The sequence below is a fragment of the Coenobita brevimanus genome, chromosome 27 (genome assembly GCF_032717465.1).
Source record: "Coenobita brevimanus isolate Jiangsu-jjx chromosome 27, ASM3271746v2, whole genome shotgun sequence".
Taxonomy (NCBI): domain Eukaryota; kingdom Metazoa; phylum Arthropoda; class Malacostraca; order Decapoda; family Coenobitidae; genus Coenobita; species Coenobita brevimanus.
Window position 1 is genome coordinate 28398388 of NC_136980.1, and position 20167 is coordinate 28418554.

Consider the following 20167-nt stretch of genomic DNA (forward strand, 5'->3'; position numbering starts at 1 on the left):
CGTGTGCTGACAGCGCTCCATACCTAGCCAGCACGCCCAGTGGCGTTACCTAAATTAGTATCTTTATATGACTCAAGCTCTGTACCAGGTTAGACTAAATGATTTGTTATTATTAAAAAAAAAAAATAAGAAGAAGAAGGTTAAACAAGACTTGTTCAAACAGAAAAGAGAACCGAGTGGTGAAAGAATGCGCTCAGTCAGCTGAGGTTTGTTTAGACTACAACTGCCCCGGGGAATGTAAGTACACTGTGCTTTTAGTATTGCAAAATGGACACATACTTTAGTAAAGCAAATTTGGAAAAGAAAATGGATAAAGGTAGACAGCAAGATAATGATTTCTACCAAGAACTGGTTGAAGTGGAGACTCACAATAGACTGGTTGAATGCGTACACAAACTGGAGATGGCTTTCAAGAATGAAATTGATGAAATAAAGAACCAGATGCACTTGCAAAAGGAAGAAATAGAAAAACTAGGAAGGGAGGTCAACAAGAAAGACACAACCATCAGTGAACTAACAGTGGAATTGAGTACACTTAGGAAGAAAATGAGTGAAATGGCAAGTACAGTAGTCAGTCACGAGAGTATTATGGAGGAGTTCAAAAATGATACAGAGACAATTAGGCAAGTAAGCAGTCTGATAGACCAGAGCAGTGATACTGAGAAGATAACACAGGTGAATGAAGCTGTGCAAAGCTACAAAAATGATGTGGAAACCACGTATGCTGAAATGGTGAAAGTAAAGAAAGACTTAGAATCAAGGGTAGAGGAAAAAAAAGCATTAAAAAGGAAGTGAAAAGAATAATCCAAAACAACCCAAAGTTAGTCAGAGATTCAGTAGATATCAACAAATCTATAGTAATAACTGGTATAGAAGAGGAAGAAGTAAAAAACAAGATCACAAGAGACAAAAAGGAGATGGCAAATGTAATGAGCTTACTGAAAGAAGTATCAGAGGAAATCTGTAGTAAAGATACAGAGGAACACAAAAGGTTAGGGAAATACGAGAAAAGCAAGACAAGACCTTTAAAGGTAACTTTCCAGAGTGTAAACACTGCGGAGGAGATACTAAAAAATGCAAAGAATCTTATGGAAAAAGAGAAGTTCAAAAATGTATGGATAAAAAGATGCCTAACACAAGAGGAACTGGAATTACTGAAAGAGAAAAGGGAGGAAGCAAAAACAAAAAATGAGGGAAGATCAGAAGAGGAGATGAACACATTTTTTTTTTTACAAAGTAATAGGATTGCAGGTACCAAAGCGGTACACAAACAGGAGGGAATAAAAAGGAGGAAGGTAGTAGAACCATATCATGACAAGTATATAAACAAGATGATAAAGTTGATGTACTCAAATGTGGATGGAATGGTATCTAAATTACTAGAGATGAACGATTATGTCAGAGAAAATGAACCACATATAATATGCTTAACTGAAACAAAATTAACACCAAGGATATCCAATGACATACTAAACTTAGAGGAATACAATATATGGAGAAGAGACAGAAACTTAAAACAAGGAGGAGGAATTATAGTATTAACTAAGAAAAATCTAAAAGTCAATGAAATAAAACTAGATATACCATCACAAGTACAAGTGATTGCAGTAGAGATCAACACATCTGATGGGAAAGTAATTGTACCCAATTTGTACATGCCACCCAGATCAAACACATGGGAAAGAGACGAATATGAGGACCTGTCAGAGAGTACAATTCAGAGTTTAAGATCATTACTACATAAAATGGAAGAGAAATCGGAAAGAATTAGATTAACTGGAGATTTTAATACAAATATAAATTGGAATACTTTAGATATAATTAGCCAAAAAAGCTGTTTGGACCAAAAGCTCCTGGATCTCGTGCAAGAGTTTTTCCTAACGCAACATGTGAGGGAAACCACCAGAAAAAGAGGACTCGATGTACCTTCAATGCTAGATCTAACATTTACTAGGCAAGAAAATGATATTGACAGTTTAATATATCACCCTCCACTCGGCAAAAGCGATCATGCAGTTCTAAATTACAACTTCAGGATAGCATATGACATAGTTAACAGCAATGAAAGTTACAAAAAGAGCCTAAACTATAAAAAGGGAAATTATCAAGACCTAAAGAAGTATTTCTTAGAAGTTGATTGGGAAAATGAGCCTAGAGGACAAGATTTAAATGATGTATATAAAAAATTCTGTGAATTTTATGAAATAGGAGTCCAGAAGTACATCCCACAGCACAAAGAAGCAGATAAGAAAATACAGAAATGGTTCAATACAGAATTTAAAAAATTAAAAGAAAGATGAGATTTGTTGTGGAATAGATACAGAAGACACAATAGTGAAAGGGCGTATAATAATTACAAACAGGCAAGAAACGATTATACAAGAATAAGGAGGGAAGCCCAAAAACAGTTTGAGGAGGATATAATAAATAAAAGTAGTGATCAACCAAAGCTATTTTACAGCTACATCAGAAGCAAAACCAAAGTAAAAGATTTAATACAATCCATTACGGACGAGGGAATCACCTATACACAAGAGAAAGATATTTGTGAAGCGCTAAATAAGAATTTCCAATTAGTTTTTACAGAAGAAAAAAATTTTGAGAGGGACTATGTGCAACATGCATGTCCACACATACTACCAGATATACAAATATCAGAAAAAGTAATACAGGAGAAGTTAAGTAAATTAGACAGGGGAAAAGCAAGTGGTCCTTATGAAATTTCATGTTGGGTACTACGAGAATGTGCAAAGGAGTTAAGTAAACCATTATTTTTAATTTTCAAGAAATCCTTGAGTCAAGGTAAACTACCTGATGTTTGGAAGAAAGCAAATATTGTCCCCATATTCAAGAAGGAAAATAGACAAAATCCACTCAACTTCCGACCAATATCACTGACCAGTGTTGTAAGCAAGGTATTAGAAAAGCTTATACGAAAAGCTTGGGTAAATCATCTAGAAGAACACAGTATGATAACAGAAAGACAATTTGGTTTCAGAAAAGGAAAATCATGTGTTATTAATCTGTTGAGCTGCTGTGACAGAGTAACAAACACAACACAGGAAAGAGAAGGATGGGTGGACAGTATCTATTTAGATTTCAAGAAAGCATTTGACACAGTACCACACCAAAGACTTTTATGGAAACTGTACCATCAAGGAGAAATTCGAGGCAAACTGTTTTGTTGGATGCAAGATTTTCTCATAAAAAGAGAAATGAGAACAGTACTAAGGGGAAACTACTCATCATGGAAAGAAGTGACTAATGGAGTACCATAGGGTTCAGTGCTGGCACCAATCATGTTTTTAGTGTATATAAATGATATAAACAGTAACACTGGAAATGAAAGCTATCTGAATATGTTTGCAGATGATGCAAAAATACAAAGGAGAATTACTAACACAAACTCTTGTAAAGAGCTACAAGAAGAATTAAATAAACTTCATGAATGGAGTAATACATGGCAAATGGAATTCAATGTGGACAAGTGTCATGTAATCAAGTTTGGTAAAAGTGGAAAAAAGACCTGATTGGGATTATATGTTAGGAAATAAAACCCTATACACATCAGAAAGAGAGAAGGACCTAGGTGTGATTATCAATAACAGACTATCTTCGGCTGACCACATCAGCGAGAAGGTACGGAACATGAATACACTGCTTGCAAATATGAGAATAGCATTCACATACATAAATGAAGACATGCTAAGAAGGATAATAACATCGTTCATTAGACCAACCCTGGAGTATGCATCAGTAGTCTGGAGTCCTCATCTCAAAAAACACATAGACAAGACTGAAAAAGGTCAAAGGGCCGCAATAAGATGGATACCAAGCTTAAGGGACCTAAGCTACGAAGAAAGACTAAATAAACTGAATCTACCAACACTACAGGATAGAAAGAAAAGAGGTGACATGATAATGCTATATAAATGCATATCAGGGAAGAAGAAAATAGACATAAATGATTACTTAACATATGGGGAAGCATCAGCAAGAGGACACTGCAAAAAACTGCATAAGAAGAGAGGTGATAAAGACGTAAGGAAATTCAGTTTCCCAAACAGAGCAATTGATCAATGGAATGCACTACCGAATGAAATAGTGTGTGCCAAAACAATTCACAAATTTAAGGATATGTACGATAAATATTGTTTAAGACCCGGGACAGTACGAGCTTGACTCATTCCTGTAAAGATACAATTAGGTAAGAACAATTAGGTAAGAACACACACACACACACACGTTTACTCGTATCTTAGCCACCAGGGGGGAAGGAACAGATCCTCAACCGCACCACACCACACGAGGGTCAACTGGACATTGCAATATAGTGAAGTAAAATAGCGTATTCTGGAGGAGCTGCTGTGTCATACCCAAGCTAGTTAAAGAGCACATGCTTCACGGCAATCCATTCTTGTTTTATGCCTTAATATCTTCTTCCAAGCAATGATGCAAACTGTAGCTCAGTAGCTTGAAATATTCTGAAAATAACATACAAGAGAATATTCAAGTATATTTTGCAAAGTATTTTGTAAAGAAAATTTGCAGTTCTCCTGTTCAAAGGAGAACACGACGCATTGAAATGCAGAGAGGAGAACTGAAAGAATGCAAACGTTATTACACTGGAAAATATAAATGAAAGTATTGACAAGCAAATTACGCTGTGATGTGTATGATGATGGGAAGTGAAGGAAGGATATTTGAGGTTTCCAATTAATTTTTTCAGCCGAGTCCCTTGGTTGAACACTTATAATAAAAATACAGCTACATGTCACAGCAGAGGAAAAGGACTTGACTACACATACTTAAAATCATATTCAGTGGTTCATGAAGGGACGATAAAGGTAGTGTGAGGCATGATGGTAATCAGATCATTTATTTTGACTTACCCCGTTTGGTAACGATGTCTTTTTTCATTCTAATGTCTCAACCCTCATAGTTTTAGTCACCTTAAGAAAATCCTCTTTCATTGCTGGGGTTAATGAAGAATACAGTTATCTAATCCCTTTTTTATCTTTCTAATCTTTGTTTTAATCTGGGTAAAACAGACGGGCAATAGCAAAAATAGAAGAAAAAGGAAAACATTACAATGAGCTGGTAATGAAGACTATAGTAGCCGCAGCGAGAAATGAACGCTGTGGTGGGGCAGCCGGGATGACCGGGGATTCCCCCACTGTAGCCATATCCACATGTCACCGACCATCGGCCACCGCTGCAGCCCCGCTCCATGATCCTTACCCTGTGTCTCTGGCTTTCTCTTTCTCTCTCGGTTTCTATATAAACTGGTGTATTTCCGAAACTAATTATGAAATTATTATGACTTTTGTTCCACACCACCTTTGAGGTAAAAATCAAGGAGAGTTTTCTGTATAAAGGTTTCCCCCCCCCTCCTAAATGTGGCATATGAGCGGGGGAGTGCGGCCTTGCCGATACCTCCGCCTGACCTATAATTATACACTTGCCAGAACTGACCTGCCCTCAGACAAGGGGGGGGAAACCTTTATACAGAATACTCTCCTTGATTTTTACCTCAGTGGTGGTGTGGAACAAAAGTCATAATAATTTCATAATTAGTTTCGGAAATACAGCAGTTTTTATAGAAACCAAGACAGAAAGAGAAAGCCAGAGACACAGGGTAAGGATCATGGAGCGGGGCTGCAGCGGTGGCCGATGGTCGGTGACATCCTACCTCTATGGTCGGTGACATGTGGATATGGCTACAGTGGGGGAATCCCCGGTCATCCCGGCTGCCCCACCACAGCGTTCATTTCTCGCTGCGGCTACTATAGTAGAAACAATTTTAGATATGAAAGTCAAAGGAATATAATGTAATGTAGTTTGACATAAAGCTAGTCAGCCTAAAAATGTACAGTAGAAGACTGAGATGCAAGAACGCATGGGAAAGTCAAAGTTTAGTATGAGCTTTAAAGAAAATGAATTATAAGTAGAAAGGAACTACAATATAAGATGATGATGGGTACGCAGTAATATACTTTCGATACATTTCCAGCTCAGTTTATTCAGCGAAAGAGAGAGGTTTCGAACTAGAGGGATTTTAAGTAGCCTTCATTAACCCCTTAGATGCGAGAGATATTTCCGAAGATGCATAAGATCGCCTCGTGTTAGCCAGACAAATGAATGTAGTCATCACCTCACTGAAGGAGTTACATATGGGAGAGGTATATTGTAGGAAGACACTGAAGCAGAGGAAAGAAAGAGGCAAAATACGTTTGTACTGTGAATATGAATAGCAAAAAAGAAGAGGAAAATAAGATGCTTGAGACGTTTGGACTGAGACAACGGAGGAAGAAATTAGGCAGTATAATGTGAGCCTGAATTAGAGTGAAATTACTGACAGTAATTAACATAATTAATGTTTTACTTCGTCATTATCTGACATACTAACCAATCCTTGTTACACCATTTAGTTTCCCACCAGTGCCATTTGCTGTATACGGCATGTACAGTATCATATCGCTTGTAGTGAGCCAGTACGATCAGTAATAATATTGCTACGTTTTAACCGAAAAAATATGAATCTCTTGTATGATACGCCGAAAGGGTTAATTTGCTTTCGGATACCGCATCACTGGTTTATAAAGTAATTACTCACTCTTTAAACGTTGATCACTTTCAAGTGAATTAATATTTATATCCGATATTGACCTTCAAAAACTGCGAATTGCATGTTCATTACCTGCACTATGTCTCTTAAACTACAGTCTGTTTTCTCCATTACCTGCAATACGTCCACCGTCGACTTGATCTCTTTATTGGGTTTAATATATCATTACAATAAACACTGCATCAGAAGTTGTTTATACTGTACGTTACCAGTGTCGGTAGTTGATGACATATTAATCACCTAGTCATTCTATCCAAGCTAAACCCAGACTATTTTATCCAGTTGAAAGTAATAGTTAATTGAAGGTGTTTACACTGCGCCAATAACACTCCCATGGTCAAAATAACACTAGTATTCTGTTACAGGCAATGCCAGGCGATTTTAGTCAAACGAGAAAGATTTATAAACGCCCGAGCGCTAAAAAGAGAAGCCAAATTACGCTACCCCCACCTCCCCTTGCCAGGCCCACTCCACGCCTCCACATAACTAAGAGTCTCCACTTTCTCTCCCTGTTTACCCAGCAATACAGTTGGGGGCCTGGGGGTGACATTGACTGCTAGGCTTCGTATTTTACTAGAAGCTTGAGATTAGGATGAAACTAACTGTATTTATCTGGTGTCTTATATATTAATTTCTCTTGCTTGAATATCCAGCGTTGGATGTGACACTTTGTTTAGAGAAAGCACCAAATGCAAAACAAGGACCCAGTTTATTCGACGTTTCGCTAAAGCTGTCTTCTAAAGGACATTCCTGAAGAAGCCAGATTCTGCAAAACGTCCGGTAAAATGGCATCCTCTTGTGCATTTGGTATTTTCTTTGTACATATATTTCTTTTACTGCTGTTTTCAGAATTTAGGATACATTTTTCGCGCCATGGTAAATCCATTCATTGCCAAAAATATTTCCAAGTTTAATTTAATTCGTCTAGATGTAGCAACAACAAATACAGTATTACATCATTTACTTCATCATGGTAAGATCTTGCTTCCCCTCGTATACTCACTCGGCATTAATTCCAAAACCATCTTTCTCCACCTCTCCTCCTGCACAGAGGCCACAGCGAGGGTGTATCCTGGCGGTGAGGTGTTTCTGCGTGAGGGCACCGAGGTGGTGCTGGTGTGTGAGGTGAGAGGCTGCCCACCCCCAGCACACCCAACATGGTACAAGAACCAGCACCAGGTCAGTGACACCACCGTACACAGCTTACCAGGTTTTCACATCACGCACTATCAGTAAACAACCAAACATTTTTAATGAACTTGTTTGTTCCAAGGATCACTAATAATAAAACTTCTCTCTTAATACTCGTTCCTTCCATCTCTCTGTATTTTTCCTCTCTCCCTTCTTTCCTTCTCGAATAATTGCTCCTTCCCTCTCCTCTTTTTCCCTGTCTTTTTCTCCCTCCCTCATTCTCTGTTTATCTTCGTTCTTTCTATGCTATAATCTTCCTCCCTCTCGCGGTTTCCTTCTCCCTTCCTCCATCCTTGTTTTTCTTCATTCCAGCGTAGCTACAGTTCTTCCCTCTCTCGATGTTTAGCTTCCCTCTATCTTTCCTTTTCTCTTCCTCTTCCTAGATTTTTCTTCCATCTTCTTCTACTTATTACGATTTTTTCCACTATCTATTGTTTTTTTTTTCTCTATCACTTCCCAGTCTTTTCCTTTTTTTCTCTCTAGTATATTCTCTTCGCATATCTTCCTCCCTTCATTCCTGCTTTTTTTTTCTTTCCTTCTTTCTTCTTTCCCTCCAAGAGAACCTTTCACCTTTGATTCCAGGTTTCCCAGCCAGTCTCTCGATTTCCTCCCTGAATCCTCAAGCCACTTTCAGCACAAGCCGTGGGGCCTTTAAGTTAGTTTATGAAGTTCATGATCCTCACTAACACCACGTTGGCTTGTGAGGGTGTGGCGGGGGCAGGGCTGCTGTGGAAGAGATAACATGGACTGGGATGAAAGAAGAGGAGGAGAGGGAAAGGGAGAGGAGAAAGCGAGGAAAGAGAGACTGGTGAAAGGAGGTGGGGTGAGGGAGGAAGAGATGGGGAGGAAGGAAGTAGTATGATTAGAAAAGTGGAGAGGGCAAAGTGACTAAAGAAACTGGAAGAGCGGGAATGAGAAATTAGGAAGGAAAAGGATGGGAGAGTAAGGCGGAAGGGAGCTGGAGGGTATGTGAGAGCATGAGGGAGAGGGTCCAGGACTGCTGTGGGGAAATATGAACTAGGACGTATGAGGAGAGTGGAGAGAGGGTAGAGAATTGGACTAGAAAAGGAGAAAGGATTGTGGAGAGGGGGAGGGAGAGGGAGTTGGAGAGAGAATAGTAGGTGGGGAGAGTAAGGAGAGGGACATGGAAGACATGGGAAGAGGCGAGTGGAAAGGAGAGGAAAAGCGAGGAAGCGGACGGTGTGAGAGGAAGACAGAGAAACGATAATGTGAGGATGGCAAAAATTTAAATGCATCGTAAGAGGTACGGAGGGTAGAGAGTAATAACTACAAAGAGAGAAGGTAAGATGAGGGTAAAGAGTTGACGTCAGTAAGTACGGAGGGAGCGTGGTATGAGAGAGATAATGTAGGAAACTTGTGTCAAGGAGTTATTAAGATAAGAAGGGTGAAGTGGAGGTGGAGGTAGGAAGCTTGATGAGAAGATACAGCAGAGGAAGCTGGTACGAATCTGGTAAAGAAGAGAGTGATGTGATGAAATTACGAAGAGACAGCGGTGTGAGAATGGTATGGTGACAATGTGAGAGAAGGTGTTCGGTGGAACTGCTTAGGCCTAATGTTAAGGAAATTACTTTATTTATCGTTGACCAGGGTATAGAAACTGAGCCGCTGAATATTAAGGAAATAATTTTGTCTCTCATCGCTCAAGATATAAAGAGTAAACCGATGAATATTAAGGAAATAAAATTATCTCTCACCGTCCAAGATATAGAGAGTGAACTGGTAAATATTATGAAAGTTATCTCTGGTCGTTCAGGATACAGAGACGAAACTGCTGAATATAAAGCAAATAACGCTACATCTCTTCGTATTAATCAGTAACAGATGTCAGTCCATTGTAAGTTAAGATTAATGCCTCCTCCAATATTTCTGCAACAGACTTATTTGGATATTATCATGTTCCTCTAAAAATCAGTGTAACTGAAGAATACATATCTCTCAGTTATCATCCCTCTCAAACTTTTCCTCTTCGCCATCTCGTAGTTTCATCTGTGTTACCCAGTTTGTCCTGTTGTTCTCCGTTGGACGAAAATTGTAAAAGTGCCCACACACTTTTACACTTTATGGTTTTGGCAGAATTTGGCATCGTTTCCTGCTGTCCAAACTCCCTTGCTATGGACTAACGCCTTTCTCTCCCATATCTCAGTGACAGGAAAATGAGAGTAATAGTAGATGATGTATATTCCAATTTCCACTCAATTAACGCTGGAGTGCCGCAGGGATCAGTTCTGGCGCCAACCCTGTTCCTGGTTCATATTAATGATCTCTTATTTGTCACCCACAATCCCATCCACTCATATGCAGATGACTCAACACTACATAGTTCATTCACACTCAGACACCCATTTACAAAGTCTAATATCTCTACCTCTCAACTCACTACAGCCATCTCCATAAATCAAGACCTATCTACGATCAGTGCATGGGGACAAAACAACCTTGTCTCATTTAATGCTAGTAAAACTAAATATATACAATTTACTAATAAGCAGATATTGCCAGATTTGTATAAAATGGAGGGACTGTAAGAAAATGTTCTGGAAAGAGGTGAAAAGAGTAAGACAGGGTGGAAGTGAAGTTAGCAGGGGAGTGAAAGATAAAAATGGTAGATTACTAGTGGAGAAGGGAGAAAAACTGAGCAGATGGAGAGAACACTTTAAGGAATTGTTGAACATAGAGGATGGATGCGAATATAAGTGGCTGGGAAATGGCTGGGAGAAGGAAGGAGGTGAGAAGACAGGAAGAAATCAGTAGGATAGAAGTTGTGGAAGCAATGAAGAAAGTTAAATCGGGGTAAGCCCCAGGAATTGATGGATTTTGTGGTGAAATGCTGAAGCATGGGGAAGAAATAGTACTAGAATGGATGTGGAAGATGTGCAGATTGGCCTGGGAAGAAGGTAAAGTCCCGGAGGATTGGAAGTCAGGTATAATTATTCCCTTGTACAAAGGAAAAGGGGAAAAAGAAGTGTGTGGTAATCATAGGGACATTTGTCTTCTTAGTATATTAGGAAAAGTGTATGGTAGGATACTTATTGACAGAGTTAGAGAAAGAACAAAGAAATTAGTTGGAGAAGAACAGGGAGGCTTTAGGAAGGGAAGAGGTTGTGTAGATCAGATATTCATTCTTAGATCTTTAGTGGAAAAGTTTCTAGAGAAGGGAAAGAAGTTGTATGCGGCTTTCATGGATTTGGAGAAAGCATATGACAGGGTGGATAGACAAGGATTGTGGAAAGTGTTAAGAATATATGGAGTAGATGGGAAGTTGTTGAATGCTGTGAAGAGTATGTACGATGGTGCGAAGGCTGCAGTGCGTGTGGATGGTGAACTAAGTGAATTTTTCTCTTTGAAGGTTGGGTTGAAACAGAGATGTGTCATGTCTCCATGGTTGTTCAATCTGTACATGGATGAGGTAATAAAAGAGGTACAAGGTAGGGTTGTGGATGTTGGAGTGGCCCTGGTGAGAGAGGATAGTGTTTGGAAACTCCCTGTACTGTTGTTTGCAGATGATACTGTGTTGCTGAGTGAAGACGAAGGGGAGCTGCAAGGCTTGGTGGATGAGTTTGGGAGAGTGTGTAAGAAACGGAATCTAAAGTTGAATGTAGGGAAGAGTAAAGTGATGGTCTTTCAGAGAGGTGAAGTCAGTGAATGTACAGCGAGGTTGGATGGTGAGGAATTGGAAAATGTGAGTACGTTTAAGTACTTGGGGAGTGTGATGAGTAAGGATGGAGGTTTGGAGGGTGAAGTGCTTGAAAGGGTGCAGCAGGGAAGAAAGGTTGCTGGTTCCTTGAAAGCAGTGATAAGAAACAGGGCGGTGAGCATGGAAGTGAAAAAGTTACTACATGATAGTATTGTGATACCAACTCCAACATATGGAAGTGAAGCTTGGACGTTGTTGGAAGGACACGTCAAGAGTGAGAGCAGTGGAAATGAGTTATTTAAGAGGAGCCTGTGGAGTCACATGGAGAGACAGGCTGACGAATTAGGATATAAAAGAGCGTTGTGGTGTGGATGTGGATGTGATAAGAAGCTTTATGAGGAACACACTGAGGTGGTTTGGCCATGTGGAGAGGATGGAGGGTGAAAGACTGACGAAGAGAGTGTATGTGAGTGAGGTGGAGGGGGGAAGAGGGAGGGGGAGGCCGAGGATGAGATGGAGGGATGGGGTGGAGAGGTATATGAGAAAGGGAGGTGTGAGTTGGGAGCAGGGCAGTGAAATGGAGAGGGACAGGGCGACTTGGAGGCGATTTGTTTGTGGCCACCCCAAACGGGACTGAGGCGTCTGGCAATAGATAGATAGATAGATAGATACTAATATTTCCATCTCCAAAAGTATTGAAATTCTCGGCGTCTCACTTAACAATGCCCTCACCTGGACTTCTCATGTTAGATCACTTGCTAAAACCGTCTCAAAGTAACTTGGATTATTGTACAGAGTCCGTAACTTCTTCACTGACGAGCGATTAGCTATAATTCATAAGAGTCATGTGCACTCTCAGCTTGAAAATTGCTCACCTTTGTGGAATGGATGTGGAGAGGTTGTATTAAAACAACTAGACAAAATTCAGAACAAAGCTGTTAGAATTATTAACAACCCTGCCATTACAAATAAACTGCCTCCCCTACAAGTAAGAAGGAATGTTGCCTCCCTTGCATTATTTTACAGAAATTTTTATGGCAAATGCTCAGACGAAATTGCGTCCATGGTGCCACCTCTCCATGCCTTCCCCCATACTACACGGGCACTTGGTAACGCTCATGACTGGAATGTCACTCAGCCATATTGCAGAACTTCTGCCTATCAGAATTTTTTCATTCCCCGAATTGCATCTCTCTGGAACCCGCTTCCCCAGAGTTGTTTGCCTCCAAACTTCGACTTACAGCTGTTCAAGTCTAACTGTTACAGATATTTTATGAACAGAGGACACCAGTAATCTGGTGTATGGATTATTCTTTTTTATTCATTTGTTTTTCCTTCCTCTGTTCTCGTATTAAAAAAGAAAATGTTAAATATACTGCCATGTTCTGTTAAATGCTCCTGTGATATCCAAAATTTTGCTTTTTACATTTTTTCCCCATAAATTTTCATAATTCACGTCCCAAACAGGTCAGTGAATAATGTTAGAAAGGCCACTAACCATATTCTATTTCGTTTTATACCCAGATGCATATCATTCTTCAGGGATATACCAGTATTGCCCAAAGCTTTCCATCTTATCCCTATTACTCACCCTCCTTGTAAGTGACTGAATGTGAAAGCTACATGCCACTAACAGTTGCTTTTGCCACTGTGTGTGTAATTCACCGGGTCACCGGGTCGGTCAGGATCACTTGATGGTCGTGATCGTCAGCTTTTACCCTCACGGGAGGGAGCTGAAAGCTCATATTGTCCGATCTAAGGGCAAGGCTGTGACCTTCACACACGCACACACCCGTCCCCTTGCTCAAGGGGGACAGTAACCACCCACTTCGTCAGTGAAACTTTTCGCAACCTGAGCGAGGCGCGAATTCCCGTCCACCAGTTGGCAAGCGAGAACGTTACCACTGCATCAGCGAGCGGTGTGTGTGTGTGTGTGTGTGTGTGTGTGTGTGTGTGTGTGTGTGTGTGTGTGTGTGTGTGTGTGTGTGAACAAAACAACTGAACCAGTTTTAATCTGATTATAACCAAATTTAATGGCGAGGTAGAGGGAAAGCCAAAGGGTTTATTACATTTTTAAGTTCTTGGAACAAAAGGGGACAAGTGTAGGACAATGCAAGATTAAAATTTATAGTTTTATTTTATCCCTGCTAATCTCGGTGGAATGTATAAAGGTAAAGCGGGAACGAGGCAGTTCGATTTTGAGTACAATCAGTCAAAATGTCAGGTCATATGACAAGATCAAATTTTGACCCGTGTGTCTGTGGATGATTCAAACTCTAAGACAATTTTGGTTTGATTTCGCCCAACTTGGTGGAAGGGTTGGGGATCAGCTAAGGAGGTTTCCTATATTTTTAGAACAATAACTAAAGGGCAAGGTCGCGCGGAAAGGTCAGTTTAGTCTTTTTTTTTTTCGATTATGAGTAAGCATTGTAGAAGTGTTCAGGGCTTGGCAGTGATAAAGAGATTGAATTTTGAGAACAAATTGTCAAAGATAAAGGCCACATTGAAGAGCAAAAAATCAAGACCAAGAGGATGAGGTTAACTCCAACAGCGCTTATGTATTATGGACCAGATTGGTGGAAGGATTACGAGTAAGGAAAGTGAAACAAATCGATTGTGAGAGTAATGAGTCGAGTGTCATGGTCACAGGGCAAAATTAAATGATCGGGTGTCAGACCATGGATGCAGGTGTTGCACTCTCTGAGTGCTCCTTCTTAGTTTATACATGCATCAATCTGATGAAATACATTACCGTAACAGCCACGTAAAAAATGGAAGGAATAGTGATGATAATCGCCTATTAAGTCTGGGTGCGAAAAGGTAAAAAAAGAAGGGAAGGAAAATAGAAGCGGAGAGGGACGAGAGAAGAGTCGGAAATAATGAGAATGAATGCAAGTTGGACCGAAGCAAGGGACGAGAAACTACCATACAAAATTTACGTATATTGTCTTACCTTTTGTCCCCGCATGGTTCTTATTCCTGATGCCATTAGTTAATATTATTTAGCTTATGTTAACCGAACATTTTCTCGCCTTGTCTTACTTTATTCCAGCTACTTCCAAGCGATTATATTATTTGCTGGGCCTGATTCATAGAGGCATGAAAGTGTTAGGAGTTCAAAAAGTATCTCATACCCTGAATAAAATCATCTTGAGTTAGCACTGACGAGGAGCCTACACGCAGGAGCGCTGTGCACCCTGGATGGAGCTTAGCAGCTGCCGTGTCTACCCGTGAGTCAATCCTCATCATCTTTGCTTGCACCTCGCCATAGAGAAGGACCCTGGGCCGACCCTGGTGACGAGCTGCCTAACAGCAGGGAGCGCCGGCACCCTATATGATGTGCATTGTGCATTGCACCTGTAGGGCGGCTCCACACAAGCAATTGGTTATCTATGGTCGATGGGTCTGCTCGGCCAAAGAGACTGGGCTAAAGCAACAACAATATCAACAACAACATCGTCATCAACAATAACAGCAACATGTGTTTTGATTTTATCTTTGTTTAAAATTTCATGCGGGAGCATCAACCAGTCACACGTCGAGAACTTTATGACGCAATGTATTTCACAAATCAAGATCTCTATAGTTTTCTTTATTGTGCTTTACTAGCTCAAGGAGGATTTTTTCAGTCCAGTCAAGCTCCATATAGTTCCGAATGTGTATAGTACTTGTGTAATTGTTTCTTGCCGCCGCCAGATGACTACTCAGTTTGCGACGACAAGGTCAGACACAAACCACATGAAGCCAAGTTTTCTTGACTTTCTTTAATACGGCAACATTTTGCATTATATTCATGCTACCACCAGATGGCTTTATTCAGCCACCTGTCATATTCTCTAATCCAATGATTTTGGTAAAGAATATGGCCCCCCCCCAAAAAAAAAAAAAAAATAGAGTACTTATAAACTGCAACACACGTTCCCTACAAACGGTCTAAGGGCCAAACATCTGGGTTTGACCCGTAACCTGCGCCGTCCACCGATTATTCTTGAAGTCAAACTACCTCATCCCTGCCTGACCCTCAACGCTTCCATCAGGTTTCGTCCAAATACGACCAAAGCTGTCCAACTTGTCCTCGTCAGGTGATTCTTGACCTTCGACTTAGTCCAGTGACCTTGACCATTGACTACTTGTTCTCATAATACATTCAACACTGATCTTCCGCTGAACTCATCAAGTTTGGTCTAAATCATATTTGAAGTGTTACGTTTATCTTGACAGATGACCTTGACCTTTAATCTATTGTTCTAAAAAAATAAACTATAGCTTAATCCCTTGCCTAACCCTTAACACTTCCATCACATTTGGTTTATGTAAGCTCAGAACTGCTTAGTTATTCTGCTCACACACAGACACACATAGGTCGAAGTTTTATACTGCCCCGAGGCCTTGACCTTTAACCGACTGTTCTCATGCCAGAATTCCTTTGTCCTTGTCATTCTTCAGTATACCATCCTCCTTTCTGGGAAGAGGAGGGAGTTAAGAGTATTTTTCTTTATATAACTGGGCATCACAGCCACCCAGCTATATCGGTGAGACTCCGTGAAGGCGTCCCTCTCTAGCTCTAGTGAGGCAAAAATTGTGACAATTTAGGGCGAATAAAAAATCTTCATCATTTATACAAGACCACGGAAAAAAAAAAAAAAAAGGCTTAATAAAATCATAAAGATATTCCTCACTGACTGTCAAGCTCTGGAACAATATGGTATATAAATCAATCATGAGAGGCATAAAAAATCCTGAACAATCCAGTGTGTTATGACTGTTTATCTACCTGTACTGAACGCTACTAACAGAACTGAGATGATAAGTAGTAGGACAGTATTCCCCACAAAGTAATATAAAACGTATGTTTTTGTTGTTGTTGTTGTTATTAAGAAAGACTAAGTCTGATTTGTTACTGATTATTTTTCTCTGATTATAATCTATTAAAATCACTTTTAAAAACTTTCAACTTCAGCCATGCCAACCCAGCGGTTGTTGCCATTATGATAATTATTATGGCTCTTAAACAGTTTCACTCTGGACACAGGTAAGGTATTCGGTCATTATTATCAGTTTTTTAAGTAAAACTTGAAACTCACGGTACTAACACTGGATGACTGGATACTGGCTGGATCATCGCTAGGTTAAATACTGTGAACTGACCATTATTTCACATACAATGGTCTTCATGTACTCGCCTCCATTTCTCTTTGCAGTCTTCGCCCTTTCACATGTTCCTCTCTATCTTTGTTCCTACTCTCCCCTTTCCTCATTCCCCGACCTGCCTTGTTTCCACCGTGGTCGAGGAAATTATCCAGGTTTTCCCTCCCTGGCATATATTTAGACTAAGCAACTCATAACTGTCTCCCAGAAGCGAGTCTGTGTTGCTCAGCCAAAATAGTTCTGGTGTTTTTCTTTACCGCAGTTTATTACCGTGATTTTTCAGAGTTAATTGTTGCAGTGGATGGTGGACTGTGGTGGGCTGCGCTGGGTGGTTGGTGGTGGAGGAGGGATGCAGAGGGTGAGAAGGCATCGAGTATTTCCATGAACTAGTTAGCTCATCGAAACTGCATTTTGGGGCAATGAAATATATAGCGCTTTTTTCTCTATAACATGATAAAAATCCAAAAACTTTTTCAGCTCCGTTCATGACCAATTACACTGTAGTGTATGTTGGAGAGTCGATGTAACAGCTATCTAATGATTAGGCAAAATAAAAATTCAGCCAACACAACTAAGTATCCAAGCTGTGGAAGTGGTCCAGTTTTGTCTGGTAAACAGATATTCACTAGAGTACCTTTGCACATTATGAAGTTTGGTGATGGCATAAGCTTTTGCTAAAGGACGAACGCTTGGTAAGACATTCAGGTTATTTAGGAGTATTCAAGCGGAAACCAATTGTGTACGTGATTCTGGAGTGTTGGTGATGGCATTTTTCAAAATCACCTCCATGCTGCGGATAGCATTAACGTGAATATAATCAAGGATTAGTGATGTCAAGCCAAGGATATCCTCCGTAATACTCTAGATATTCCCAGAGGGATCTCGAGCATGATGACAGTAAGATTCCTGAGAAAATTAATTAAGCACTGAGCTCTTCTCCAATCCAAAGCACTGTATTGCCGCAGATTTACATATGGAAATTCAGGGATCTTACTACCCATCGAAATATTGGCAGACAGACGGAAATGGTGGGGGGTATATTGTCATGGTAGAAAGTGACAAAATATCCTTAGCCAGAATTTAGATAATTCACACAATACAATTTAAGAATGGAACACATGAGCAAGCAAGGTTACTGCACACATACAGTATTATACAACGGCCAATTTTGGCATGGAAGTTGTTGGTGTTGTTGGAACCCCAGGCTCATCTAGAGATGAAACAATAGACTGGAGTACACAGCCTCTTCAATCGTCACTCCCAGAGGTTTTTGCCAAGTTCATGTTGAGTGATTGTCTGTGTGTTGATAGTGTGGTGCGTGAAATGCGTTGTGGCGTGAGTGGTTGCATAGTGCTTTGATTGTTAGTTGTATTTTTTATTTTATTTTATTTTATTATTATTATTATTTTTTTTTTTGGTACTGAAGACGGAAAGGGGAATGACAGCAACTCAGTTCGGCCTTGAGTGTACTCGTATATCATTGGGTAGAATTGTTTTCAAGGGGGTATATGTCTGATGATTTTTCGTGAAGGATGCTATTTGGTTGAAGCTTTTTTTTGAGCTATTGTGGCTATGTGTTAATTATCCATCCCCGTCCCGGAGGGACCCGGTGACGGGTATTGTCTGTCTGTTTGTTTGTTTGTTCGTCTGTCTGTCTGTTAACAACTTTACACGAAAACTAATAGTGCGATTTTGACTAATATTACAGGGATGGTGGGCTACGACCGTCTGGTCACCTGATTAAATTATTAGCCAGATTGAGCCAAAGCCCGGGCTGTAGGCCCCAAAAAATGCAAAAAAAAAAAAAAAAAAAAAATCGTTTTTCCGTCATAAGTCTTTTCAGATTCGTCAAATCGACATGAAACCAAACCCTAAAGGTGCATCTTTCAAATCTGCATTCTTTAGCATGCCTCATAACGTCAGGGGGGTCACCCCCGAGTTAGCGATTGGTGGGTCAATTTTAGGTGGGTCAGGCCTAAAATTTCAAATGGACATAAAATCGTCAGTTTTCACCCGATTTACTCTAAATATGATATGTGGCATCTTGGACTAGATATCTTGAGTTTATACGTCAGCAATAAAATTACCGGGGAAGGGTTTGCTGTGCCCTGGCACCGCTTCTTGTGTTTGTGTTTGTTAAGTTGGAGTGTTGGGGATGATGTTGAGATACTCTGTGTAATGTCGGACTGTTTTTATTATTATCATTTTTTCTTTGTGGAGAGGTTGAATCAACATGAACTTACAAAGATGAGATAGGTCTTCGGCTGAAGCGATGAATGGCGTGCCTCTCAAGGTCACGTGATCCTTAACTGAAAGTATTTTAGTTCCTTAAAGTAAGTTATCTATATCTATGGCCTTAGGGCTATGTTTTAATAGAAGCAAGACTTTCTTCTGAGCTTTTTTAAGCATGTTCAATATTGTGCTTGTTAAGGTAGGGGACCAGCTCTGGCTAGCATAGGTCTCATTTGTACTAATTAAGTGAATACAGATAGTTTTCATGGATGCTTTCTGCTGTTCAAATGGACTGTTTGTAAGTGCTACGAAATGTCTTTGCACTGATGTTACCCGCATGCCGAGAAAAGGTAATGTGTTTGTAAGTCCTAGAATTTTTTGGCTCTCTTTCCAAAGGGAGAGTTTGGTTAACTAGAAAGCGTTGAGGGTATGTTTTAGATTTACGTCTTTTTGGAGGGAAGCGGGCGATAGCGGATATGGTTGGCGAGGCAGTCATTCTGTTCATCTGAGCCAATATTCCAGTGACCTTAGTACAGTTGGAGCTGGGTTACTGCTTGTTGAGTTCTGGGGTGTTGTGAAGCTATTGCAAAGTCCTCAGCATAGGACAGCACTGTCATTGAAGATGTAAAGATTGACCAGTCGTGAAGAAAAAAGTTAAAGAGTAATGTGAAAGTACTGGGCCTTGTGGGACACCATTCGAATAGTATTCTGAATTAAGAACTTATATTTTGCTAAAACATTTTTTTTTTTTTAATGTATTCGACTCCGGGCATAGACTTCACAGCCCGTTACCATGGCCCAGTAGTCCTCTTACGTCCACACACATACACATGTCACCACTTCGGCGATAACACCCACCGCCCATATATATATTACATGCTAGGGTTGTTTCACAGAGGACTGGTGTATTGGTATTAGCGGGGGTATTTTTACATGTCGGCGGGTCGTCTGGTAGATCACTAAAGTCTGCTTTAATGAAATTCAGATCCTTAAACTGTTCTCTGCCCCAGAGGTATTAGAACTTGGGTTCATTAGGAATGCAGGCCAACTCTCTATTGATTTGGCCACCACCTCCCCTGGGCTTGTCTGCCTAAGTGAAAGTTGGCCAGTCATTTGTTTTTATCGCCTTTTCCCTTGTTTGTGCCAAAGATTCTAATGATAAATATGTATTTAGGTACTGAATTAACTACTCTGCTTATGCTACTGTTGTATCTATTGCTACAAGCGTTGTTTTTCATGATGATTGTTTCATGTTGAAGCCATCTAGGATGTTGGTTGAGGGCTTAGGCCGGAATACATGTCCAGAAAATGAA

At 40.2% G+C, this 20167-nt stretch overlaps 1 protein-coding gene across 1 annotated transcript in view; it reads left to right on the forward strand.

Annotated features, from left to right (window-relative positions):
* The window catches only part of LOC145394523 (uncharacterized), a 191345-nt gene that overhangs the window by 117368 nt on the left and 53810 nt on the right, over positions 1-20167 (forward strand). Inside the window, exon 5 of the mRNA XM_080268363.1 lies at positions 7680-7807. Within this exon, the coding sequence (XP_080124489.1) occupies positions 7680-7807 (128 nt within the window). The remainder of the gene's footprint in view (positions 1-7679; positions 7808-20167) is intronic.